Here is a 27500-nt window from a genome sequence, read left to right on the forward strand (position 1 = left end):
CGCGCGCGCGTGATGGCTGTCGGGGCTGACGAACTGTGTATATGTATGTATATGTGTGTGTATGTATGTATGTATATATATGTGTATGTGTACATATGTGTATGTATATGTATATATATGCATGTGTGGGTATGTATACATGTATGTGTGTATGTGTATGTATATATGTATGTATGTATGTATATTTCTGGGGGTACGCTCTGGGCCTGCCTGTCAGACGGGGGTCGACGCCTCAGGCTACTGCATCCGAACTGCGTGTCTGGAGCTCCTGGGTCCCGCTGTCCATCCCTTCCGGGTGCCCGTCTTGGTTGGGGCCTGTTGGGCCTAGTCCCTGCGTCTATTGTGGTAGCTTGGTGCTGCAAGGTATTCCGAGGTGCTGCGAGTCGGCCAGTTGCTGGGGTAGTGACCTTGTTTGTCAGCATGTCTGTGATCTTCTTTTAATTCTTTTTTTTAATTTATTATTATTTTTTTTTTAAATATATTTTATTAATATCATTTTTAAATTTTTCCCCTCCCTCAGGGGGGGGGCTCGGCGGGGCGGTTGCTGGTTGTTCCATCTCCATCGTTAGGGTCCCTGCGGGTGGGGTGGGTGGTTCCCGTGGCCCTGTGCCTGGGTGGTCCTGCGGCGGCCGATTTGGGTGGGGTGGCCGGGGGATGGCCTCGCCGCGGGGGTGGGCTCGTGGGGGCCCCATAATACACCTGCTGTGATCCTGTTTTTATGTTTTTATGTTTTTATTAATTCTATTTTAATTATTTATTTTTTATCGTGTTCTGTTTGTGTTGTGTTGTTTGCTCGGTACTCGTTTTATCTTTTAACCTGCTCATTGTACAGCACTTTGGCTACCCCTGTGGTCAATTTTAAATGTGCTCTATAAATAAAGTTGATTTGATTTGATTTGATTTGTACAAACACATATACACATTCTGTACATATACAAGTACATATGCATACTTACACTCATGCACATAATCACGTTTCATCAAACATATATTAACGTTGTTGCCCTAGGGTAAACTGAGTGTAACACATGGCACACTGACAAAGCTTAACCTATTTTGACTATAACAATCTACAAGGTTAATGTAGGTTGCTTCTCTTTCTCCCCCTCCATTTTTCTGCATTCTTTCGTATCTCAAGTTATCATTACGTATATGTATTGTTGCATTTATTTATTTATTTTTTATTTATTTTTTATTTTATTTTTTTTTATTTTTTTATGTCCTGTCCAGCTTCTCAGGCAAATCATATAGTTGATGTAGATGCCCATGTCGGCTGTTCAGATTTACTTTACAAAAGAGAAGTGTAGGATACTTCTCTTGTTGCCTTATTTGTATTTGACTTTATTAAATGTATTTATATTATCATTTAGTGCAGCCGGGCCGGAGCAGGAGGGGATAGAAAGAGAAAAAAAAAGAAGACAGAGGGGGAAATTGTGGGGACAAGAGGGAGATTAGACAGAGAGACAAAAACAACAACAGCAAACAACAACAACAACAACAATAGAGCAACATCAGCAAATATGACATGTACAAATATGATGGTAAAAGTAATAGCAAATAAGCAGTTAGCGAAAAATAAAAAATAATACAGAAATGACCATGAGCATTATTACACTACAAATGGATCAATACAAATACCAATAGAAATAGCGCTATTGATAATGAACAATACCAATAATTTACCTTTATTATCAACAATACAGTTGTTTAAATGCAACAATACATATACGTAATGATAACTTGAGATACGAAAGAATGCAGAAAAATGGAGGGGGAGAAAGAGAAGCAACCTACATTAACCTTGTAGATTGTTATAGTCACAATAGGTTAAGCTTTGTCAGTGTGCCATGTGTTACACCCAGTTTACCCTAGGGCAACAACGTTAATATATGTTTGATGAAACGTGATTATGTGCATGAGTGTAAGTATGCATATGTACTTGTATATGTACAGAATGTGTATATGTGTTTGTACAATGAATGTATATGTACAGAATGTGTATATGTGTTTGTACAGTGAATGTATATGTACAGTATGTGTATGTGTATGTTTGTATATTGAATGTGCGTGTGGATGTACGAACATTAGGTAGGTAAATATGTACTGTATTTGTGTATGTATGTGGGAGCGTAGGTACCTATGTACGTATGTGAGCATACGTGAATTTGCATGTACAATACATTCGACTCCCAGAGTGCGTGGGAGCCAGAGCACGGCCCCATCACCCCCGAGAGCCCAACCCACAAACAGGAGGCGTGGTGCCCAGGGAACCAGGGACCACCGCCCCCACGCAGCCAAGCCGGCCAGCGACAGGAACCCCAGAGCCCGACCCACCGTACCGCCCACAAGGGCCAGCAGCAGGCCGCAGACAGACGCACCCGGCGGAGGACAGGGCACGAGAAAAGCAGGGGACAGCCAGACCCCAAGCCAGCGAGAGACCACACCCCACACGGGCAGAAAGGCGAGACGCCCCGCCCGAAGGACCCAGAGACTCCCCGCAACCGGACGGGAAGACCGCCCCCGCCCCACCGGCAACCGGGCCCCCACGAGCCCACCCCCCACCCCCGGAGAGCGCGGCGAGGCCAGCCCCCGGCCACCCCACCCAAACCGGCCGCCGCAGGACCACCCAGGCACAGGGCCACGGGAACCACCCACCCCACCCGCAGGGACCCCAACGATGGAGATGGAACAACCAGCAACCGCCCCGCCGAGCCCCCCCCCTGAGGGAGGGGGAAAATTAAAAAATAATATTAATAAAATATATTTTAAAAATAAATAAATAAATAAATTAATTAATTAATTAATTAAAAAAAAAAAGAATTAAAAGAAGATCACAGACATGCTGACAAACAAGGTCACTACCCCAGCAACTGGCCGACTCGCAGCACCTCGGAATACCTTGCAGCACCAAGCTACCACAATAGACGCAGGGACTAGGCCCAACAGGCCCCAACCAAGACGGGCACCCGGAAGGGATGGACAGCGGGACCCAGGAGCTCCAGACACGCAGTTCGGATGCAGTAGCCTGAGGCGTCGACCCCCGTCTGACAGGCAGGCCCAGAGCGTACCCCCAGAAATATACATACATACATACATACATACACACATACACATACACATACACACATACACGTATACATACCCACACATACACATATATACATATACATACACATATGTACACATACACATATATAAACATACATACATACACACACATATACATACATATACACAGTTCGTCAGCCCCGACAGCCATCACGCGCGCGCGCTGCCACCAGTCACAACATCAGCCACACCCCTGCACCAGACCCAGCAGCCACGGGCGCCCACACCACAAACAAACGGCAGCAGAAACAGCAGCCGCAATAACCCCAGACAGCCAGCACCAGCCAATCAGATTAAAGCGATCAAAGAAAAACTGCGACCAGCAACCACACGCCACCAGGGCCACGGAGACCAGCCGGCGCCAGCCCGCCGGTCAGCCCGAACGCCAACACGCAAACAAGAGACACCAACAACCCCCCCAACCAAAAGGCCCCCCACCCCAACCCAAACCCGCACAAACACACCACCGCCCAAACAACCGGGACACAGCATCCAGACCAGACACGGCCACCACACCAAGTCACCAACAGAGACCCCACAGCGCAAGGTCGGGCCACACGGGCACGGACCCCATCCAACAGGAAGTGAGACCCGCGCGACGCCACACACAAATAAATAATAAGATTAAAAAAAAAATGAAATAAAATAAAAATAAAAAAATAAAATAAAAAATAAAATTTAAAAAATAAAATAAAATAAAAATGAGTAATAATAAAAATAAAAATAATAAATACATTAAAAATATTGTTGCATTTAAACAACTGTATTGTTGATAATAAAGGTAAATTATTGGTATTGTTCATTATCAATAGCGCTATTTCTATTGGTATTTGTATTGATCCATTTGTAGTGTAATAATGCTCATTGTCATTTCTGTATTCTTTTTTATTTTTCGCTAACTGCTTATTTGCTATTACTTTTACCATCATATTTGTACATGTCATATTTGCTGATGTTGCTCTATTGTTGTTGTTGTTGTTGTTTGCTGTTGTTGTTTTTGTCTCTCTGTCTAATCCCCTCTTGTCCCCACAATTTCCCCCTCTGTCTTCTTTTTTTTCTCTTTCTATCCCCTCCTGCTCCGGCCCGGCTGCACTAAATGATAATATAAATACATTTAATAAAGTCAAATACAAATAAGGCAACAAGAGAAGTGTTATGATCCGCTGCCCGGATCATATTTTTGTTTTTGTTTTCAAGTCACTTGTGTTTTCTGCACCTCTTGAGTTTGTTTCTGTTGCCATGACGGCAGATTATTGTCACCTGCCTCTGGTTAGTGTCCCAGACGCGCACCTGTTGCCCGGGCACTAATCAGAGGGCTATTTAGTGTACGCGCTGGCCTCATTCGGTCTGTTGGTTTTGTTTGCTCCTACGCAACAAGTTACGCTCCTAGTTTCGCTCATGGTTTACATTTTGATATTAGCATCTTTGCTACCCTCTTGTTTTCCGTGCCGTGGTGCACCGCGCAGCATTTTGTTCTGCATTCAGAATAAATCATTTATTCTCACCTGCAAGCCGCTTCCTGACATCCCTCTGCATCTTGAAAAGACGACCTCCGGCATCACAATGCCACGAAACCGTAACAGAAAACCAACAGCAGACAGTCTTTTCGAAGAGGGCGTGGAGGATTCCGGCTACGGGACGTGGCTGGTCTTAAAGGCGATGGAGAGAGAGACTCTCCAGTATTCCCCTTTGGAGCGCGAAGACCTTTTGTGGGGGCCTGACGGTTCGTTGGTCCATATCGACTCCATCTGGCCCGGGGATGTCCGCTCACAGCCAGCCCGTACGCGTCAGCGAAAGCGGAAGTCAACCAAGAAGACTTCGGCTCGCGGCAAAGACGCACCTATCCCACAACTTTTCCATCCGGAGCACAGCCAGCTACAAGCAGCCCAGGATTCTCCTCAAATATTTGGTAATTATAATGACCATATCTTCAAAGATTCCTCCGACTGGCCTGTCAATCACTGGGATTGCAGCTATGACGTCATTCCGTTGTCGCCCCCCGAGGACACGCCCCCGTCCACTTTTGATGACGTCATAGAAAAAGACATTTTTTTGCATTCTGTTAATTCTTTCTGTCAGCCATTTACAAATGACTTTAATTCTAAAATTAAGCATTATCAGGACATTTTTTTTAATTCTAGGTCTAGTCAGTCCCACTCACCTTCTGACTTTCAAGCTCAGCCCCCAATTACTTTGGCCTCACCCCCTAAGGCTCAAGCTCCACCCACTCCTCTGTCTGCTGTGCCACGTGCTGCTCTGCCTTCTCCACTTCCTGTTCCAGCCCAGTCATCTTCCGAGACACCCCTCGAGAAGTACAGTCCTGCTTGGGTGGATGAGTGGTACCGGAAGGTACTGATTGAACTAAGACTTGAGGAACAATCCCAAGCGGCAAAGGACACTCCGCATGCTATTGAAGAGCAGAATAGAGAATTTGGACAATCAAAAGGGGAGGAGCCTACCCCCCTCCTCACCTCCTCCCTCCCACCCCTAAAGACTGTTCCAGACTGCACAAGACGCGTCTGGGATCCGCTTCTTGAGGGGGGGGCTAGTACTGGGTGCTTTGCTAGTGGGCAGGCACAGCTGCGCCCAGCCAAACCCAAACCTCCATGCCGGCCTCCGCCACCAGTCCTCCGGCATGCTAAGCCGCAACCCCCTGCCCGGCCGCCACCACCGGTTTTTCGGCATGCTAAGCCGCAACCTCCTGCCCGGCCGCCACCACCAGTCCTCCGGCATGCTAAGCCGCAACCCCCTGCCCGGCCGCCACCACCGGTTTTTCGGCATGCTAAGCCGCAACCTCCTGCCCGGCCACCACCACCAGTCCTTCGGCGTGCTAAGCCGCAACCCCCGGCCAGGCCACCTCCGCCAAAGTCACGACCAGCAACTGCTCCAAGTCTGGTTCCCACACCAGCAACTGCTCCAAGTCTGGTTCCCACACCAGCAACTGCTCCAAGTCTGGTTCCCACACCAGCACCTGCTCCAAGTCTGGTTCCCACACCAGCACCTGCTCCAAGTCTGGTTCCCACACCAGCACCTGCTCCGCCCACGCCGGCAGACGAGCCGCCTGCTCCGCCCACGTCGACAGCCCGGACGCCTGCTCCGCCCACGTCGACAGCCCGGACGCCTGCTCCGCCCACGCCGGCAGACGAGCCGCCTGCTCCGCCTCTGGCTCCGCCCACGCCGACAGACGAGCCGCCTGCTCCGCCTCTGACTCCGCCCACGCCGACAGACGAGCCGCCTGCTCCGCCCACGCCGACAGCGACGACGCTTCCTGTTTCCACGGCGACGACGCTTCCTGTTTCCACGGCGACGACGCTTCCTGTTTCCACGGCGACGACGCTTCCTGCTTCCACGGCGACGACGCTTCCTGTTTCCACGGCGACGACGACGCTTCCTGTTTCCACGGCGACGACGACGCTTCCTGTTTCCACGGCGACGACGACGCTTCCTGTTTCCACGGCGACGACAACGCTTCCTGTTTCCACGGCGACGACGCTTCCTGCTTCCACGGCGACGACGCTTCCTGTTTCCACGGCGACGACGACGCTTCCTGTTTCCACGGCGACGACGACGCTTCCTGTTTCCACGGCGACGACGACTCCTCCTGCTTCCACGGCGACGTCTGCTCTCTCGCCCTCATCGTCGTCTCAGCGACCTCGAGTGGTCTGGCTGCGCAAGCGGCGCTCTCGGAGGTTTGTGTATGGACGCCAGTGGCGCAAACAGCAGCGACACCCGAGACGTAGTCTCAGAACTCTCCGGCTGCTGAACTTCTGGCGCCACTCACGCCCACCTTCTCGGCAGCCACGAATGTGGCCTTTCCGTGGTCGCCCGCCTCGCCTCCGGCAGCGGCGTTCCATTCGCCGCCGCCACCTGACTCGTCCCCGGTGGATTCGGGGACACGTGGCCTGGCGACCCTCCGCCAAATCCTCCCTCCACCCTCCCTTGACTCTTGAACTTTGTTATAGTCGGGGGGGTTTTAGTTTTGCCAGGGGACATCTGGAATCTGTCCCTTAAGGGGGGGGTACTGTTATGATCCGCTGCCCGGATCATATTTTTGTTTTTGTTTTCAAGTCACTTGTGTTTTCTGCACCTCTTGAGTTTGTTTCTGTTGCCATGACGGCAGATTATTGTCACCTGCCTCTGGTTAGTGTCCCGGACGCGCACCTGTTGCCCGGGCACTAATCAGAGGGCTATTTAGTTTACGCGCTGGCCTCATTCGGTCTGTTGGTTTTGTTTGCTCCTACGCAACAAGTTACGCTCCTAGTTTCGCTCATAGTTTACATTTTTTGATATTAGCATCTTTGCTACCCTCTTGTTTTCCGTGCCGTGGTGCACCGCGCAGCATTTTGTTCTGCAATCAGAATAAATCATTTAATCTCACCTGCAAGCCGCTTCCTGACATCCCTCTGCATCTTGAAAAGACGACCTCCGGCATCATAATGCCTCGAAAGCGTAACAAGAAGTATCCTACACTTCTCTTTTGTAAAGTAAATCTGAACAGCCGACATGGGCATCTACATCAACTATATAATTTGCCTGAGAAGCTGGACAGGACACAAAAAAATAAATAAATAAATAAATAAAATAAAATATATATATATATACATGTGTATATATATGTATGTATATATATATACACACAAATATATACATACATACATATATATACATACATACATATTATATATACATACATATATCTATATACACACACATATACATATATACACATACACATATATACACATATATATACATATATAAATATATATATACATATATATATATATACACATATATATATATACACACATATACACATATATATACATATACACATATACATATACACATACACATATGTACATATACACATACATATACACATGTATATACATATACACATATACATATACACATACACATATATACATACACATATACATATACATATACACATACACATATATACATATTAATGGAAGCATTCACATACCATGGTTTATATAGGGCACAGAGTGTATAGGTACAGGCTGGCGTAGGGGCGTGGTGATTGGCTCATGAGCTACAGCTGTATGAACAATATACGACAAATTATCTCAAACCACAACAAAACAATTGCAAATGAGCCGTCGGCCCCCGGACAGAGCGACTCCAAAACCAACAAAGGCTGCAACTGCAGCAAGAAACCTGATTGCCCTCTCAACGGGGGGTGCTTAAAAACATCAGTTGTTTACCAATCTAAGGTAACACGCAAGGACATTAACACATCCGACACATATGTAGGATTAACCGAGGGAGAGTTTAAAACCAGATGGAACAATCACAAGGCTTCTTTCAGGAACCAAAACCTGCGGAATACCACAGAACTCAGCAAACACATTTGGGACCTCAAAGACAATAATGTTGAATATTCAATAACATGGCAAATTCTTGCATCCAGCACACCTTACAATAGTGGTAATAAAAGATGCAACCTATGCTTGAAAGAGAAACTGTTTATTATATACCGTCCAGACCTGTCATCCCTCAACAAGCGCAGCGAAATTGTATCAGCATGCCGTCACAGACGGAAACACCTCCTAGGTAACACATGAGCCAATCACCACGCCCCTTCGCCAGCCTGTACCTACCCACTCTGTGCCCTATATAAACCATGGTATGTGAATGCTTCCATTAAAATCTCCTGATGATTGAGGGAACCCCTCATGAAACAGGCCTGTAGAGATGAAGTAGTCTTGTGATTTTTTCCCACACATACATATATACATACATATATATCCATCCATCCATCCATTTTCTACCGCTTATTCCCTTTTGGGGTCGCGGGGGGCGCTGGAGCCTATCTCAGCTACATATATATATATATATATATATATATATATATATATATATATATATATATATATATATATATATATATATATATATATATATATATATATATATATGAAATAAAAAAATTATAAAATATATATATATAATTAAATAATAAATTAATACAATTGGTATTTAACACCAAAAAATAGAGTACAGTATTTAAGATCAGAGACATATTTAAAATAAAATGATTAAAAAAATTATAAAACAAGTTGTTTATTCCTTATTCCTCATATTTTACAACAGTTATAACAAAATAAATCTTTTTTTTTTAGAATAGTTTTTTACTCTTGATAGTTAAAATTTGTAATTTGTAGAATTCAAGTAAGTAAACCAATGTTGGAAACAGTTTTACCTGCACAATAAGAAACATGAATTAATGACAAATATGACAGCAATATCAAATAAAAAACTGTAGAAAGTAAATAAAAACAGTCCCAGTGTCCATATGGCATAGATTGTGCCGGTGTACCTAATGAAGAGTCCAGTGTGTTGAAGTGTGTCTGTTTGGAGCTAACGCCGCGTTGCATTATTGAAGCTCCCCATATGTCGGAGGCTTCCTAACGATCTTAGCGGGACGTCTCCTCAGCTCCGCAAATGGAGCTGGCGTAATCAAGGCCGAGGCAGCCGCGCCTCTGCAGGCTCTTTGGGAGCTGACGGAATCAAAGCCTTAATGAGATGAACGCATATGTGCCTTGTCTGCAGGCCTGGCCCCGCTAAGGAGGCGGTTAGCTAACTACGCGTCGGCCGCCAACGCCTCTGGAGGAAACATCTGGAAGGGACGGGAGACGAGCAGACGAGGGAGCGGCCCGGAAACCTGCTGCCGTAAAATCTTGGATTATGGATGGAGACACGAGGAAGCCGCAGACATGGAATGGCTTGCATTCAAAACGGGGAAATGGTGAAAACTGAACTGAAACGCTAACAGTTAGCACGCTAGCCTTATAGCGTCATTTAACAAAAAACACAACTCGTAGTTATAAAGCTAGCATGTTAACTGTTAGCATGCGTGAAGAACCAGAATTTACGACTCTGCGGTGTTGACCTACAGAATGATCAAAAAAAAAAAAGCTAGCATGCTAACAGTTAGCCCGTGTCGAGTACCAAAATATATGACTCTGTGTTGTTGACCTGCAAAATTACCTAAAAAAGCTAGTTTTGATACACCACGCATGCTAACAGAAGCCGAACTGAAACATTAACAGTTAGCACGCTAGCCTTATAGCGTGATTTAACGAAAAACACAACTCGTGGTTGTAAAGCTAGCATGTTAACTGTTAGCATGCGTGAAGTACCAGAATTTACGACTCTGCGGTGTTGACCTACAGAATTTAAAAAAAGCTAGCATGCTAACAGTTAGCACGTGTCGAGTACCAAAATATATGACTGTGGTGTTGACCTGCAAAATTAGCTAAAAAAGCTAGTTTTGATATTCTACGCATGCTAACAGAAGTCGACCTGAAACGTTAACAGTTAGCACGCTAGCCATATATCGTCATTTTTAAAAAAAACACAACTCGTAGTTATAAAGCTAGCATGTTAACTGTCAGCATGCGTGAAGTACCAGAATTTACAACTCTGCGGTGTTGACCTACAGAATTTTAAAAAGCTAGCATGCTAACAGTTAGCCCGTGTTGAGTACCAAAATATATGACTCTGTGGTGTTGACCTGCAAAATTACCTAAAAGAGCTAGTTTTGATACTCTACGCATGCTAACAGAAGCCGACCTGAAACGTTAACAGTTAGCACGCTAGCCACATATCGTCATTTAAAAAAAACCACAACTCGTAGTTATAAAGCTAGCATGTTAACTGTTAGCATGCGTGAAGTACCAGAATTTATGACTCTGCGGTGTTGACTTACAGAATTTTTAAAAAGCTAGCATGCTAACAGTTAGCACGTGTCGAGTACCAAAATATATGACTGTGGTGTTGACCTGCAAAATTAGCTAAAAAAGCTAGTTTTGATACTCTACGCATGCTAACAGAAGCCAAACTGAAACGTTAACAGTTAGCACGCTAGCCATATAGTGTCATTTAATGAAAAACACAACTCATGCTTGTAAAGCTAGCATGTTAACTGTTAGCATGCGTGAAGTACCAGAATTTACGACTCTGCGGTGTTGACCTACAGAACTTAAAAAAAGCTAGCATGCTAACAGTTAGCACGTGTCGAGTACCAAAATATATGACTGTGGTGTTGACCTGCAAAATTAGCTAAAAAAGCTAGTTTTGATATTCCACGTATGCTAACAGAAGTCGACCTGAAACGTTAACAGTTAGCACGCTAGCCATATATCGTCATTTAATGAAAAACACAACTCATGCTTGTAAAGCTAGCATGTTAACTGTTAGCATGCGTGAAGTACCAGAATTTACGACTCTGCGGTGTTGACCTACAGAACTTTAAAAAAGCTAGCATGCTAACAGTTAGCACGTGTCGAGTACCAAAATATATGACTGTGGTGTTGACCTGCAAAATTAGCTAAAAAAGCTAGTTTTGATATTCCACGTATGCTAACAGAAGTCGACCTGAAACGTTAACAGTTAGCACGCTAGCCATATATCGTCATTTAAAAAAAAAACACAACTCGTAGTTATAAAGCTAGCATGTTAACTGTCAGCATGCGTGAAGTACCAGAATTTACAACTCTGCGGTGTTGACCTACAGAATTTTAAAAAAGCTAGCATGCTAACAGTTAGCCCGTGTTGAGTACCAAAATATATGACTCTGTGGTGTTGACCTGCAAAATTACCTAAAAGAGCTAGTTTTGATACTCTACGCATGCTAACAGAAGCCGACCTGAAACGTTAACAGTTAGCACGCTAGCCACATATCGTCATTTAAAAAAAAACACAACTCGTAGTTATAAAGCTAGCATGTTAACTGTTAGCATGCGTGAAGTACCAGAATTTATGACTCTGCTGTGTTGACCTACAGAATTTTTAAAAAGCTAGCATGCTAACAGTTAGCACGTGTCGAGTACCAAAATATATGACTGTTGTGTTGACCTGCAAAATTACCTAAAAGAGCTAGTTTTGATACTCTACGCATGCTAACAGAAGCCGACCTGAAACGTTAACAGTTAGCACGCTAGCCACATATCGTCATTTAAAAAAAAAATCAACTCGTAGTTATAAAGCTAGCATGTTAACTGTTAGCATGCGTGAAGTACCAGAATTTATGACTCTGCTATGTTGACCTACAGAATTTTTAAAAAGCAAGCATGCTAACAGTTAGCACGTGTCGAGTACCAAAATATATGACTGTTGTGTTGACCTGCAAAATTACCTAAAAAAGCTAGTTTTGATACTCTACGCATGCTAACAGAAGCCGAACTGAAACGTTAACAGTTAGCACGCTAGCCATAGTGTCATTTAATGAAAAACACAACTCATGCTTGTAAAGCTAGCATGTTAACTGAATTTACAACTCTGCGGTGTTGACCTACAGAACTTAAAAAAAGCTAGCATGCTAACAGTTAGCACGTGTCGAGTACCAAAATATATGACTCTGTGGTGTTGACCTGCAAAATTACCTAAAAAAGAACTAGTTTTGATACTTCACGCATGCTAACAGAAGCCAAACTTAAACGTTAACAGTTAGCTTTTTAGCCAAATATCATGATTTATCAGGAAACACAACTCATAGTTGTAAACCTGCAAAATGAGTTTAAAAAAAAGATAGCAGGCTAACTGTTAACATACGTGAAGAACCAAAATGTACGACTCTGGTGTTTACCGAGAAAATTTGCTAAAAAATAAGGTAGCATGCTAAGAGTCAGCATGTGTCGAGTACCAAAATACAGTATATGACTCTGTGGTGTGTATCTGCAAAATTAGCTTAAAAAAATAGTTTGATACTTCACGCATGCTAACAGAAGCCAAAGTTAAACGCTAACAGTTAACACCTTGGCCATAGAGCATCATTTAACAGGAAACATAATTCAGTTTAAACCTGCAAAATAAGCAACAACAAAATAAGCTAGCATGCTAACTGTTAGCATGCTCGAAGTACCAAAATGTACGACCTAGAAAATTAGCTAAAAAAATAAGCTAGCATGTTAACAATTAGCCTGTTTCGAGTAACCAAAAACATTAATGCGCGGTGTATCCCTACAAAAAAGCTAGTTTTGATACTTCACGCATGCTAACAGAGGCCAAACTGAAACGCTAAATGTTGGCAAAAGAGCGTCATTTAACAGGAAACATAACTCATAGTTATAAACCTGCAAAATGAGAGAGAAAAAAGCTAGCATGCTAACTGTTAGCATGCGTGAAGTACCAAAATGTACGACCTAGAAAATGAGCTGAAAAATAAGCTAGCATGTTAACAATTAGCATGTTTCGAGTACCGAAAAACATGACTCTGCGGTGTATACCCGCAAAAAAGCTCGTTTTGATACTTCACGCATGCTAACAGAAGCCAAACTTAAATGCTAACAGTTAGCACCTTGGCCATTAAGTGTCATTTAACAGAAGACACAACTCGTAGTTGTATACTTCTGAAATGAGCTAAAAAAAAAAGAAGAGCTAGCATGCTAACTGTTATCATGCGTGAAGTACCAAAATGTACGACTCTGGTGTTTACCAAGAAAATTAGCTAAATAAAAAAAAAGAGGCTAGCATGCTACCTGTTAGCATGCGTGAAATACCAAAATGTACGACTCTGGTGTTTACCAAGAAAATTAGCTAAATTAAAAAAAAAGAGGCTAGCATGCTAACTGTTAGCATGCGTGAAGAACCAAAATGTACGACTCTGTGGTGTTTATCAAGAAAATTAGCTAAAAAAATAAGCTTGCATGCTAACAGTTAGCATGTGTCCCGTACCAAAATACCCACAAAATAGGACCTCAAAAAGCTACTTTTGACACTTCACGCAATGTAACAGAAGCCAAACTTAAACGCTAACAGTTAGCACTTTGGCCATAGAGCGTTATTTAACGGGAAACATAACTCATAGTTATAAACCTGCAAAATGATGGAAAAAGCTAGCATGCTAACTGTTAGCATGCGTGAAGTACCAAAATGTATGACCTAAAAAATGAGCTAAAAATTTGAACAATTAGCATGTTAGAGTACCAAAAACATGACTCTGCGGTGCACACCTGCAGGAAAGCTAGTGTCATTTAACAGAAGACACAACTCGTAGTTGTATACTTCTGAAATGAGCTAAAAAAAAGAAGAGCTAGCATGCTAACTGTTATCATGCGTGAAGTACCAAAATGTACGACTCTGGTGTTTACCAAGAAAATTAGCTAAATAAAAAAAAAAGAGGCTAGCATGCTACCTGAGCGTTATTTAACAGGAAACATAACTCATAGTTATAAACCTGCAAAATGAGGGAAAAAGCTAGCATGCTAACTGTTAGCATGCGTGAAGTACCAAAATGTATGACCTAAAAAATGAGCTAAAAATGTGAACAATTAGCATGTTAGAGTACCAAAAACATGACTCTGCGGTGCACACCTGCAGGAAAGCTAGTGTCATTTAACAGAAGACACAACTCGTAGTTGTATACTTCTGAAATGAGCTAAAAAAAAAGAAGAGCTAGCATGCTAACTGTTATCATGCGTGAAGTACCAAAATGTACGACTCTGGTGTTTACCAAGAAAATTAGCTAAATAAAAAAAAAAGAGGCTAGCATGCTACCTGTTAGCATGCGTGAAGAACCAAAATGTACGACTCTGTGGTGTTTATCAAGAAAATTAGCTAAAAAAATAAGCTTGCATGCTAACAGTTAGCATGTGTCCCGTACCAAAATACCCACAAAATAGGACCTCAAAAAGCTACTTTTGACACTTCACGCAATGTAACAGAAGCCAAACTTAAACGCTAACAGTTAGCACTTTGGCCATAGAGCGTTATTTAACAGGAAACATAACTCATAGTTATAAACCTGCAAAATGAGGGAAAAAGCTAGCATGCTAACTGTTAGCATGCGTGAAGTACCAAAATGTATGACCTAAAAAATGAGCTAAAAATGTGAACAATTAGCATGTTAGAGTACCAAAAACATGACTCTGCGGTGCACACCTGCAGGAAAGCTAGTTTTGATACTTCACGCATGCTAACAGAGGCCAAACTGAAAGACTGATTGAAAGACAAAAAAGAAGTAAAAAAGACACAAGGGTCTCCTCACCAGGGCGAACTCGTGCGAGACGCGCCCGTCGGGGGGAAGCTTGGCGCCGAAGCCCAGGGCGGGAAACATCTTGTCGCTGTCGTAGTCCTGGATGATCTCGCCCACAGCCCGCAGAGCCATGGCGTAGTCGTTGAGCTGATAGGGGCTCATGTAGTGCAGCGAGGTGGGCTGCGACGGGTTGCCTGGGACCGAAAAACAAGGCACGCATCGGCATCAAACCGGGATTACGCCACACACACATTGTAAAAATACATGTATTCATTATCAATTTAAAACAGTGTAAATATAAAATAACATGAATGCATTAGTATTCTGATCAATCATGTATATTATCAATCTTTTTGTAGCAATGGCCACACACTGAAAAATTAAAGCATTATATGGATTTTTTTTTTTACCTTTAGGGCTCCCCTCAATTTTGGTGCCGGGGGCCCAAAAGGGTCTTATTCATAAAATTGTTAAAAATAAGTCACATAATATTTTTTATTATTATTATTTTTATTCTATGCTTAAATCTCAATATTAACTTAAGGTCTATCTGTCAGTATAATGTAAAAAAACAAAAAAACAAACAAACAAGAAAGACCAAAAAAAACACAAATTATGTAATATTATATTATAGGTAAAAGGTTAAAAAAGAAGGTCAATGGAAGGCAAAAATGGTAAACTGGAGTAAACAAAAGTAAAACATGTAAAACAAATGGTGAAAAAAAGTAAAGGGTAAACAGATGGTAAAAGAATGTAAAAGAAAGTTTAACAGAAGGTAAAATAAGGCACAACTAGTTAACTAGAATGTAAATAATATCCATCCATCCATCCATCTTCTTCCGCTTATCCGAGGTCGGGTCGCGGGGGCAGCAGCCTAAGCAGGGAAGCCCAGACTTCCCTCTCCCCAGCCACTTTGTCCAGCTCCTCCCGGGGGACCCCAAGGCGTTCCCAGGCCAGCCGGGAGACATAGTCTTCCCAACGTGTCCTGGGTCTTCCCCGCGGCCTCCTACCGGTCGGACGTGCCCTAAACACCTCCCTAGGGAGGCGTTCGGGTGGCATCCTGACCAGATGTCCGAACCACCTCATCTGGCTCCTCTCGATGTGGAGGAGCAGCGGCTTTACTTTGAGCTCCTCCCGGATGGCAGAGCTTCTCACCCTATCTCTAAGGGAGAGCCCCGCCACCCGGCAGAGGAAACTCATTTCGGCCGCTTGTACCCGTGATCTTGTCCTTTCAGTCATAACCCAAAGCTCATGACCATAGGTGAGGATGGGAACGTAGATCGACCGGTAAATTGAGAGCTTTGCCTTCCGGCTCAGCTCCTTCTTCACCACAACGGATCGATACAGCGTCCGCATTACTGAAGACACCGCACCGATCCGCCTGTCGATCTCACGATCCACTCTTCCCCCACTCGTGAACAAGACTCCGAGGTACTTGAACTCCTCCACTTGGGGCAAAATCTCCTCCCCAACCCGGAGATGGCACTCCACCCTTTTCCGGGCGAGAACCATGGACTCGGACTTGGAGGTGCTGATTCTCATCCCAGTCGCTTCACACTCGGCTGCGAACCGATCCAGTGAGAGCTGAAGATCCTGGCCAGATGAAGCCATCAGGACCACATCATCTGCAAAAAGCAGAGACCTAATCCTGTAGTCACCAAACCAGATCCCCTCAACGCCTTGACTGCGTCTAGAAATTCTGTCCATAAAAGTTATGAACAGAATCGGTGACAAAGGGCAGCCTTGGCGGAGTCCAACCCTCACTGGAAACGTGTCCGACTTACTGCCGGCAATGCGGACCAAGCTCTGGCACTGAGCATACGGGGAGCGGACTGCCACAATCAGACAGTCTGATACCCCATACTCTCTGAGCACTCCCCACAGGACTTCCCGAGGGACACGGTCGAATGCCTTCTCCAAGTCCACAAAACACATGTAGACTGGTTGGGCAAACTCCCATGCACCCTCAAGGACCCTGCCGAGAGTATAGAGCTGGTCCACAGTTCCACGACCAGGACGAAAACCACACTGTTCCTCCTGAATCCGAGGTTCGACTATCCGGCGTAGCCTCCTCTCCAGTACACCTGAATAGACCTTACCAGGAAGGCTGAGTAGTGTGATCCCACGATAGTTAGAACACACCCTCCGGTTCCCTTTCTTAAAGAGAGGAACCACCACCCCGGTCTGCCAATCCAGAGGCACCGCCCCCGATGTCCACGCGATGCTGCAGAGTCTTGTCAACCAAGACAGCCCCACAGCATCCAGAGCCTTAAGGAACTCCGGGCGGATCTCATCTACCCCTGGGGCCCTGCCACCGAGGAGCTTTTTAACTACCTCAGCAACCTCAGCCCCAGAAATAGGAGAGCCCACCACAGACTCCCCAGGCACTGCTTCCTCAGAGGAAGACGTGTTGGTGGGATTGAGGAGGTCTTCGAAGTATTCCCTCCACCGATCCACAACATCCGCAGTCGAGGTCAGCAGAACACCATCCTCACCATACACGGTGTTGATAGTGCACTGCTTCCCCTTCCTGAGGCGGCGGATGGTGGTCCAGAATTGCTTCGAAGCCGTCCGGAAGTCGTTTTCCATGGCTTCCCCGAACTCCTCCCATGTCCGAGTTTTTGCCTCTGCGACCGCTGAAGCCGCACACCGCTTGGCCTGTCGGTACCTGTCTGCTGCCTCAGGAGTCCTATGAGCCAAAAGAACCCGATAGGACTCCTTCTTCAGCTTGACGGCATCCCTCACCGCCGGTGTCCACCAACGGGTTCTAGGATTACCGCCACGACAAGCACCAACTACCTTGCGGCCACAGCTCCAATCAGCCGCCTCGACAATAGAGGCGCGGAACATGGTCCATTCGGACTCAATGTCCAGCACCTCCCTCATGACATGTTCAAAGTTCTTCCGGAGGTGGGAATTGAAACTCTCTCTGACAGGAGACTCTGCCAGACGTTCCCAGCAAACCCTCACAATGCGTTTGGGCCTGCCAGGTCTGTCCGGCATCCTCCCCCACCATCGCAGCCAACTCACCACCAGGTGGTGATCGGTAGAAAGCTCCGCCCCTCTCTTCACCCGAGTGTCCAAAACATGAGGCCGCAAATCCGATGACACAACTACAAAGTCGATCATGGAACTGCGTCCTAGGGTGTCCTGGTGCCAAGTGCACATATGGACACCCTTATGTTTGAACATGGTGTTCGTTATGGACAATCTGTGACGGGCACAAAAGTCCAATAACAAAACACCGCTCGGGTTCAGATCCGGGCAGCGATTCTTCCCAATCACGCCTCTCCAGGTTTCACTGTCGTTGCCAACATGAGCATTGAAGTCCCCCAGTAGAACGAGGGAATCACCCGGGGGAGCACTCTCAAGTACTCCCTCGAGTGAATCCAAAAAGGGTGGGTACTCTGAGCTGCGGTTTGGCGCGTAAGCGCAAACCACAGTCAGGACCCGTTCCCCCACCCGAAGGCGGAGGGAAGCTACCCTCTCGTCCACCGGGTTGAACTCCAACGTACAGGCTCTGAGCCGGGGGGAAACAAGAATTGGAAGAGAGTCCAGCCCCTCTCGAGAGAACTGGTTCCAGAGCCCTTGCTGTGTGTCGAAGTGAGTCCGACTATATCTAGCCGGAACTTCTCCACCTCGCGCACTAGCTCAGGCTCCTTCCCCCCCAGCGAGGTGACGTTCCACGTCCCAAGAGCTAGCTTCTGTAGCCGAGGATCGGACCGCCAAGTGCCCTGCCTTCGGCTGCCGCCCAGCTCACATTGCACCCGACCTCTATGACCCCTGCTATGGGTGGTGAGCCCATTGGAGGGGGGACCCACGTTGCCTCTTCGGGCTGTGCCCGGCCGGGCCCCATGGGGACAGGCCCGGCCACCAAGCGCTCGCCATCGTGCCCCACCTCGGGGCCTGGCTCCAGAGGGGGGCCCCGGTGACCCGCGTCCGGGCAAGGGAAATCTGGGTTCCTTGTTTGTTTTCTTCATAAAGGTCTTCGAGCTGCTCTTTGTCTGATCCCTCACCTAGGACCAGTTTGTCTTGGGAGACCCTACCAGGGGGCATAAAGCCCCCGGACAACATAGCTCCTAGGATCATTGGGACACGCAAACTCCTCTACCACGTTAAGGTGGCAGCTCAGAGAGGAGTAAATAATAGGTAACAGTTAAACCAATTAGTTAGAAGGTATAAGAAGGTAAATACAAGGTAAAAAAAAATTACTAAAAGGTAAAAGAAGGTTAAGGTCTATCTGTCAGTATAATGTCCAAAAAAACCAAGACCAAAGCCAAAGACTTTTTTTTTTTTATGGCAAAAATACAAATTATGTAATATTATATTATAGGTAAAAGGTTAAAAGAAGGTCAATAGAAGGCAAAAATGGTAAACTGGAGTAAACAAAAGTAAAACAAATGGTGAAAAAAGGTAAAGGGTAAACAGATGGTAAAAGAATGTAAAAAAAAAAAGTTTAATAGAAGGTAAAATAAGGTAACTAAAAGGTAAAATAAAGCACAACTAGTTAAATAGAATGTACATAATAGGTAACAGTTAAACAAATGAGTTAGAAGGTATAAGAAGGTAAATAAAAGGTTAAAAAAAAAAGATTACGAAAAGGTAAAAGAAGGTCAAACATTGGTAAAAATGATGGTAAAAAAGGTAAAAAATAAAAATAAAAAAGGTAAGTACAAGGTAAGGTAAGATAAGGTAAATAAAATGTAAATAGAAGGTAAAAAGGTAAATAGAAGCTAAATAAAAAGGAAAACGAGGTAAACAGAAGGCAAACAAGCTAAGTAGAGGCTAAAATAAGATTAATAAAGGGGAATAAAAAGGAAAAGTTAAAACAATCTATTAGAAGGTATACGAAGGTAAATAAAAGGTTAGTAAAAGGTAAAACAAGTCAGATAGAAGGTGAATGATGGTAAACAAGGGTAAAGAAGGTAAAAAAAGGGTACAACAAGGTAAACAGGTAATTAAAAGCTAAACAAAATCAAAAAAGTGGTAAACAGAAGGTACAAAAGCTAAGTAGAGGCTAAAATAAGATAAATACAAGGAAAATAAAATCTAAATAAAAAAGGTAAAAGTAAAAAAAAAAGGAATTAAAAAGTTTAAAAAAAAAAGGTTACTAAAAGGCAAAAGAAGGTCAAACAAGTCAAATAGAAGGTAAATGATGGTAGAAAAAAAAAAGGTAAAAAGAAATGTAAGTAGAAGGTAAGGTAAGATCAATAGAAGATAAATAAAATGTAAATAGAAGGTAAAATAAAGTAACAAGATAAATAGAAGCCAAATAAAAGGAAAAAAAGAGCTAAACAAGCTAAGTAGAGGCTAAAATAAGATAAATACAAGGAAAATAAAATCTAAATAAAAAGGTAAAAGTTTAAAAAAAGGAATTGAAAAGGTATAAGAAGGTAAATAAAAAGTTTAAAAAAAACGGTTACTAAAAGGTATCAGAAGGTCAAACAAGTCAAATATAAGGTAAATGATGGTAAAAGAAAGTAAAAAAAAACGGTAAAAGAAGGTAAAAAGGGTTAATAGAAGCTAAATTAAGATCAATAGAAGGTAAATAAAATGTAAATAGAAGATAAAATAAGGTAAAAAGGTCAATAAAAGCTAAATAAAATGAGAAAGAAGGTAAATATAAGGTAAAAAAAACTAAGTAGAGGCTAAAATAAGATCAATACAAGGTCAATAGAAAGTAAAACGGTAAATATAATCTAAATAAAAGGTAAAAGAAGGTAAATAAAATATAAAGAAGGGTAATAGAAGCTTGAAATAAAAGCAGTGGAAGGTAAATAAAAAGTAAAAGAAGGAAGAAAAAAGTAAATAGGAACAAAAGGAAGGTAAATTAAAGTTAAATAAAAGGTAAAGGAAGATTAATCGAAGGTAAAAAAGGTATAAGAAGTACAGTGGAAGGTAAACAAAAGGCAACAGCAGGTAAATAGAAGGTAAATACAAGCTAAAAGAAGAGACATAGAAGGTAAAAAACTGATGTACGCTCGCCAACTCACCCGCGGAAAAATGGCGACATGTGACTCGCTGCACTGCCGTATTAAAGACAATATTGCAGTCTTTTTTCTACGCCTTTATTACACATTTCCATACCCACTTCTCCCAGTCGTTTTGTCATTAAAAAAAGACGCCAGCGGGGTTTTAACAGACATAAAGTCATTACCAGCGTAATAATATCGACATTTGTCATGTCAGAAAATGACTTGATGGCGCAGCAACGTGGATCATAAATATTAGCAGCAATGCTCCGCTAAACAACGTCTGCTTCAGGCGCCTCATAAACAATCATTTGGGGCCTTTGTCTGCAGACTCGGCTCAAGCACTTGGCGGGCAAACAGGCGCATTCGGTTAATGTTGTCCTTTTCCATCCCAACAAGGCAAGCACTCACAAGTAAGGCTCCACTCTTCAAAATGCGCTAGCTTGATGCCCGTCGCTAATGAGTTAACGATTCCACATGGCAATTTCAATGCCTCCAAATGTGTCGATGCTAACTCCAACTAAGAGGCACGTTGCCATCAAACAGCCGCTGTGTGATGAGTGCAATACTTGCAGTATCAACACTTTGAAGGACTCAACAAAAGTCAAGACGACTAATGGCAAAGACTACTTCCTGGCAACGGAAAAACACCAAGGACAAACTGTAAACACTACTTCCTGGCGACGGAAACACACATAGAACAGACTGTACTTGCAAAAGATACTCAGAATAAAAGGTAAATAAAAGATAAAAGAAGGTAAAGAAAAAGGTAGAATAATGTATTTAGAAGGTAAAAAATGTAAACAGAAGCTAAAAGAAGACAAATAGAAGGTAAATACAAGATAAAATAAGGTAAATAAAAGATAAAAAGAAGGTAAATACAAGGTAAAAGAAGGTAAATACAAGATTAAAAGGTAAATAAATGGCAAAAAATGGTAAATAGAAGATCAACAAAAGATAAAATAATGTTAATACAAGATAAAAGAAGGTAAATAAGAGGTAAAATAATATAAATAGAAGCTAAAATAGGATAAATGAGAAGTAAACATAACATAAAAGCAGGTAAATAAAAGGTAAAATAAGATAAATAGAAGGTAAATACAAGGTAAAAGAAGGTAAATAAAAGATAAAGGAAGGTAAATAAATAGTAAAAGAAAGTGAATAGGTCAATGAAAGATAGAAAAGGGGAAATATAAGCTAAAAGAAGATAAATAGAAGGTAAATACAGATAAAAGGTAAATAAATAGTAAAAGAAGGTAAATAAAAGATATAGAAGGTAATTAGAAGGTAACAATTGTAAGTAGAAGCTAACATAAGCTAAATAGAAGATAAATACAAGATAAAAGAAGGTAAACAGAAGATAAAAGAAGGTAAATAAATGGTAAAAGAAAGTAAATAGGTCAGTAAAAGATAGAAAAAGGGAAATAGAAGCTAAAATAAAATAAATAGAAGGTAAATACAAGATTTAAAGAAGGTAAATAAATAGTAAAAGAAGGTAAATAAAAAATAGAAGGTAACAATGGTAAATAGAAGCTAAAAGAAGATAAATGAAATGTAGAAGAATGTATTTATAAGGTAAAAAAAGGGTCAATATAAACTAAAAGAAGAATTAGAAGGTAAATACAATTTTAAAAAGGGTAAATAAGAGGTAAAAGAACATAAAAACAAGATAAAAGGTGAATAAATGGTAAAATAAGGTAAATAGAAGGTCAATAAATGATAAAATGTAAATAAAAGAAGAAAGTAAAAAGAAGCGACTTGCAGAATCAACACTTTGTAGGACTCAACGAATGACAGGACGACTAATGGCAAAGACTACTTCCGGCAACGGAAACACGCCAAGGACAAACTGTACTTGCAAAAGATACTCAGAATTGTTAAAAAACAACAACTGGATAGCAGAGTTATTATTATTAACTCGATGTTAAATGTGAGATAATCCAAAAAATATAAACTCTATGACACACAAAAAAAGTACCAAAAATTGGTTGCGGTATCGGTTCCCAAGTACAACCAATTTCGAACATGATAGAATCTACAGAAGTTCATTCAGTTGCTGAATGTTGTAGAAGAAATCTGATAACGTACATGACACAAAACTATGATCAACTTTCTTTTTTTTTAAGACGCACTAAAAACAAAAACAAAAAAATTAATTATGGTAGTCAGTAACGGTTTCATTTTTAGATCAAGGAGATTGAAAAAATGATGGCATCACTCAAACCTCAGGAACAATATGGAATCAGCCTCTAAGTTTTCATTTCCAAAGCTAACGCCTCAACAGATGAAATGTGTCCATTAGTCTGCAGTTCAAAAGTCTGAGGGTTGACATTTTGAAGAGCTGTTGCAGCAGGTGGATTGACATGAATCATGGCTCCAGCACGAGAGATGTCAATAGAAACAAAGGAGAGGTTGTGACCGAAAGGACAAGATCAAGGGTTTCTTCCGTCGGGTGGCGGGGATCTCCCTTAGAGATAGGGTGAGAAACTCTGTCAATAGGGCGCGTCCGACCGGTAGGAGACCTCGGGGAAGACCCAGGACACGGTGGAGGGACCGTGTCTCCCGGCTGACCTGGGAACGACTCAGGGCCCACAGCAACGTTCCCTCTAAGGTGCGCGCCTGTGCAATTGTGCACTGCTCAAGCGTCCTCTGTGCACGGCAAATCTATGCCACGCACAAAATCAAATAAAAAAATAAGCGCATAACAATTTTCGACACGACACGGACACGACACAGTTTTCGTCATCATTGTTCAAATATTGTAACGTCTGTCGAGACGCTTTGAGGACATGAATTCCATCGATCACTTTACTGAGCAAAACTCTTTATTGTTGACCATAAACACATCACCAAAACATTAGTAAAAAAAATGATATCTAGCAAAACTGGTCATTTTCTGCAGTACAAACCAGACCAAAAGCAACTTTGTTATATCAACAGCAGCCGCTCGCTCTTTCTCACTTGCGCCAACACATGCACACATGGCACTTAGCCTGTGATGCATTTACAGCCACAAAAAAAGTCGGACAACTCCAACACCACACATAAAGTGTAATTGCAGGTCGTTACACTATGATTTACCAATCAAATGTGTGCTTATTCTAGTGTCATTTATTAAAAATCTTGATGTATAAATATTAATCATGAAATGCTGTTAGTATATTAAATAAATACTATGCACCCTCCTAAATGAAAAATATTATTAAAATAAAGCAAATTAAAAAAAAATCTAATCCCCTAAATAAATGTAAAAAAAGGACACCCTTTTAACTTAAAAAAAAATAAAAAAGGAACACCGTTTTAAATAAAAAATTAAATTAAATGAAAAAAAATGTTAAAACATAAACACACCCCTGAATAAAAAAAATTAAAAAAACAAATACACACTTTCCTGAATAAAAAAATATTAATAAAATAAAGCATATAAAAAAATCAAATCCCCCAAATAAGAAAATACAAATAAAAAAATAAATAAAAATATAAATAAAAATAAAAATGCACACCCTCCTTAAATAAATTAAATGAAAACAAATACAGTAGAAACCCTCCTAAATAAAAACATGTATTAAAATAAAGCTATTTTTTAATCAAACACTCTAAATAAAAAAATAAAAAACAAATGCACACCATCCTAAAAAAATAGTTTTTAAAATTAAATAAAACAACATTTAAAAAAGCATGTTCCCTGAATTTAAAAAAAGTATAATAAGCAACACAAATGAAAAAAACAAATGCACACCCTCCTAAAAAAAAAAGAAGAATTGTGCAGCCCTTTGAGACATTTGTGATTAAGGGCTTTATAAGAAAACTTTGATTGATTGATTGAATTAAAATTAAAAAAGAAATGCACACTCTCCAAAATAAATACATTAAAAAAGAAGGCACACCTTCATAAAAATAAAAAATACAATAAAAAATAAACAATAAAAGGATTAAAAAAATTAAAAAAAAAGAATGCACACCCTCATTAATAAAAAACTAAATAGTATAAAAAATAAAATAAAAATCAGCTAACCCTCTTAAATAAAAACAATAAATATAATTAAAAAAATAAAATAAACAATGCACAAATAAAAACAATAAATATAATAAAAACAAAAATAAACAATGCACACCCTTCGAAATAAAAAATCTAAACATTGACAACATCACAAAAACAAATGCACAGCCCCCGATATAAAAACAAAAACACAAATGCAGAGTCTCCAAGAAGAGCTGTTCTCGCTCCACATTTGATTGACTTGTCACTTCCTGTATGTGTCCCATTACTTGTGTCCATGTTAGCTCTGTTGAAGCTCATTTATTTGCTTAAAGCTGTGCTCTGACTTTGCAGTGCAGAGGTTACAAGAGATGCCAATTATGTGTGCCAATAAAGAAGTCAGTGACTGATTAAGTTGGTGTGTACGACACTCAAGTACTCGTTCTGACGGCGGCGTGAGCGCACTCACCATTGGAGGCGGTGAAATCGATTGCCACCGTGAAATTAATCTGCGTCCTGCAAGAGAAAAGACGCCATGTTAGGAGGACGCCATCAATCACGGCTGATTTGCAGCGCGCCGTTTTTCAAAAGCCGGCAATTAAGCGCCGGGTATGGTCGGCTGTCCATCTTCATATTGGCGTCCTGCGGAGGCGAATCTGTGCCCGCGCCATGGCGGCGACACGTTTATTTCCACCAGCATGGCGGGAACTCACCCGCCTCGGATGTAGTCCAGGAAGGACAGCTCTGTGTCCACGAGGCAGGACAGCAGGGTCACCTGCAAAACAAAATGGTTAAGATTATTATTGATCAAAGTTTTGATTATTGGAACAAAAACGCTCCAATGAGGCGAGATTACCCGTACTGTGTTGTGGGTGTGTTAGGGTGAGCAAACCAAGCGCTCCTTTCCTCCTACATGTTCCTGGAGTTTATTGTAAACGAACATGGCGTCCATCGTTTACTGAGTGTAACTAAAATGATCAAATCTGGACCACGTAAAAGAAGGTAAACTAAGTGAAATAGAAGGTAAAAGACGATGAAAGAAGGTAAAGGGTAAATTAAAAGTTAAAGTTAAAGTTAAAGTACCAATGATTGTCACACACACACTAGGTGTGGCGAAATTATTCTCTGCATTTGACCCATCACCCTTGATCACCCCCTGGGAGGTGAGGGGAGCAGTGGGCAGCAGCGGTGGCTGCGCCCGGGAATCATTTTGGTGATTTAACCCCCAATTCCAACCCTTGATGCTGAGTGCCAAGCAGGGAGGTAATGGGTCCCATTTTTATAGTCTTTGGTATGACTCGGCCGGGGTTTGAACTCCCAACCTACCGATCTCAGGACGGACACTCTAACCACTAGGCCACTAACAGTCAAGGTAAGAGATTAAAAGAAAGACAAATGGCTAATAGAAGGTAAACAAAAGTAAAACAATTTAAATATATGGTACAAGAAGATAAAGGGTAAACAGAAGGTAGATAAAAGTTAAATTCAAGGTTAAAAAAAAAGGTAAATAGAATCTAAAAGTAGATTATTAGAAGGTAAAAAAAGGTAAACGGCAGCGGGGAAAAGAATATAAATATAAGGTAAATAGAAGCTAAAAGAAGGTAAATAAAAGGTAAATGAGGCAACTAAAAATTAAAAGACAAATAAAAGGTGAAATAAAGTAACTAGATAGTAAAAGAAGGTAATATGAGGCAAATAGAATGAAAAGAAGATAAATAGAAGGTAAATAAAAGATAAAAGAAGGTAAATTCAAGATAAAAGAAGGTGTATAAAAAAGGTAGAAGAATGTATTTAGAAGGTACACAAAGGTAAATAAAAGCTAAAAGAAGATAATTAGAAGGGACATACAAGATAAAAGAAGATAAATACAAAGTAAAAAAAGAAGGTAAATATACAAGATAAAAGAAGGTAAATAAATGATAAAACAAGGTAAAAGGTAGAGGGTAATTAGAAGGTAAAAAAAATAAAACACGGTCAAATATAGAGGGTAATTAGAAGGTAAAAATGGTAAATAGAAGCTAAAAGAATATAAATACAAGCTAAAAGAAGACAAATAGAAGATAAATACAAGATAAAATAAGGTAAATAAAAGATAGAAGAAGGTAATTTTAATGTAAACATGGTAAATAGAAGCTAAAGGAATATAAATACAAGCTAAAAGAAGATAGATAGAAGCTAAAAGAAGATAAACACAAGATAAATACAAGATAAAAGAAGGTAAATAAAAGATAGAAGGTAATTAAAAGATAAATATGGTAAATAGAAGCTAAACGAATATAAATACAAGCTAAAAGAAGATAAATTGAAACTAAAAGAAGATACATACAAGATAAAAGAAGGTAAATAAAAGATAGAAGAAGGTAATTAGAAAGTAAAAATGGTAAATAGAAGCTAAAAATATAAATACAAGCTAAAAGAAGATAAATAGAAGCTA

At 41.5% G+C, this 27500-nt stretch overlaps 1 protein-coding gene across 2 annotated transcripts in view; it reads right to left on the reverse strand.

Moving 5' to 3' along the window:
* The window catches only part of LOC133572082 (copine-8-like), a 139964-nt gene that overhangs the window by 22395 nt on the left and 90069 nt on the right, over positions 1 to 27500 (reverse strand). For both annotated transcript variants that reach the window (XM_061924763.2, XM_061924762.2), the window contains 3 exons: positions 25780 to 25841; positions 25536 to 25582; positions 15128 to 15309 (listed from right to left, as the gene is read on the reverse strand). In XM_061924763.2, coding sequence (XP_061780747.1) covers positions 15128 to 15309; positions 25536 to 25582; positions 25780 to 25841 — 291 coding nt within the window. The remainder of the gene's footprint in view (positions 1 to 15127; positions 15310 to 25535; positions 25583 to 25779; positions 25842 to 27500) is intronic.

The sequence above is a fragment of the Nerophis lumbriciformis genome, linkage group LG29, assembly GCF_033978685.3.
Source record: "Nerophis lumbriciformis linkage group LG29, RoL_Nlum_v2.1, whole genome shotgun sequence".
In the NCBI taxonomy this organism is placed as follows: Eukaryota; Metazoa; Chordata; class Actinopteri; order Syngnathiformes; family Syngnathidae; genus Nerophis; species Nerophis lumbriciformis.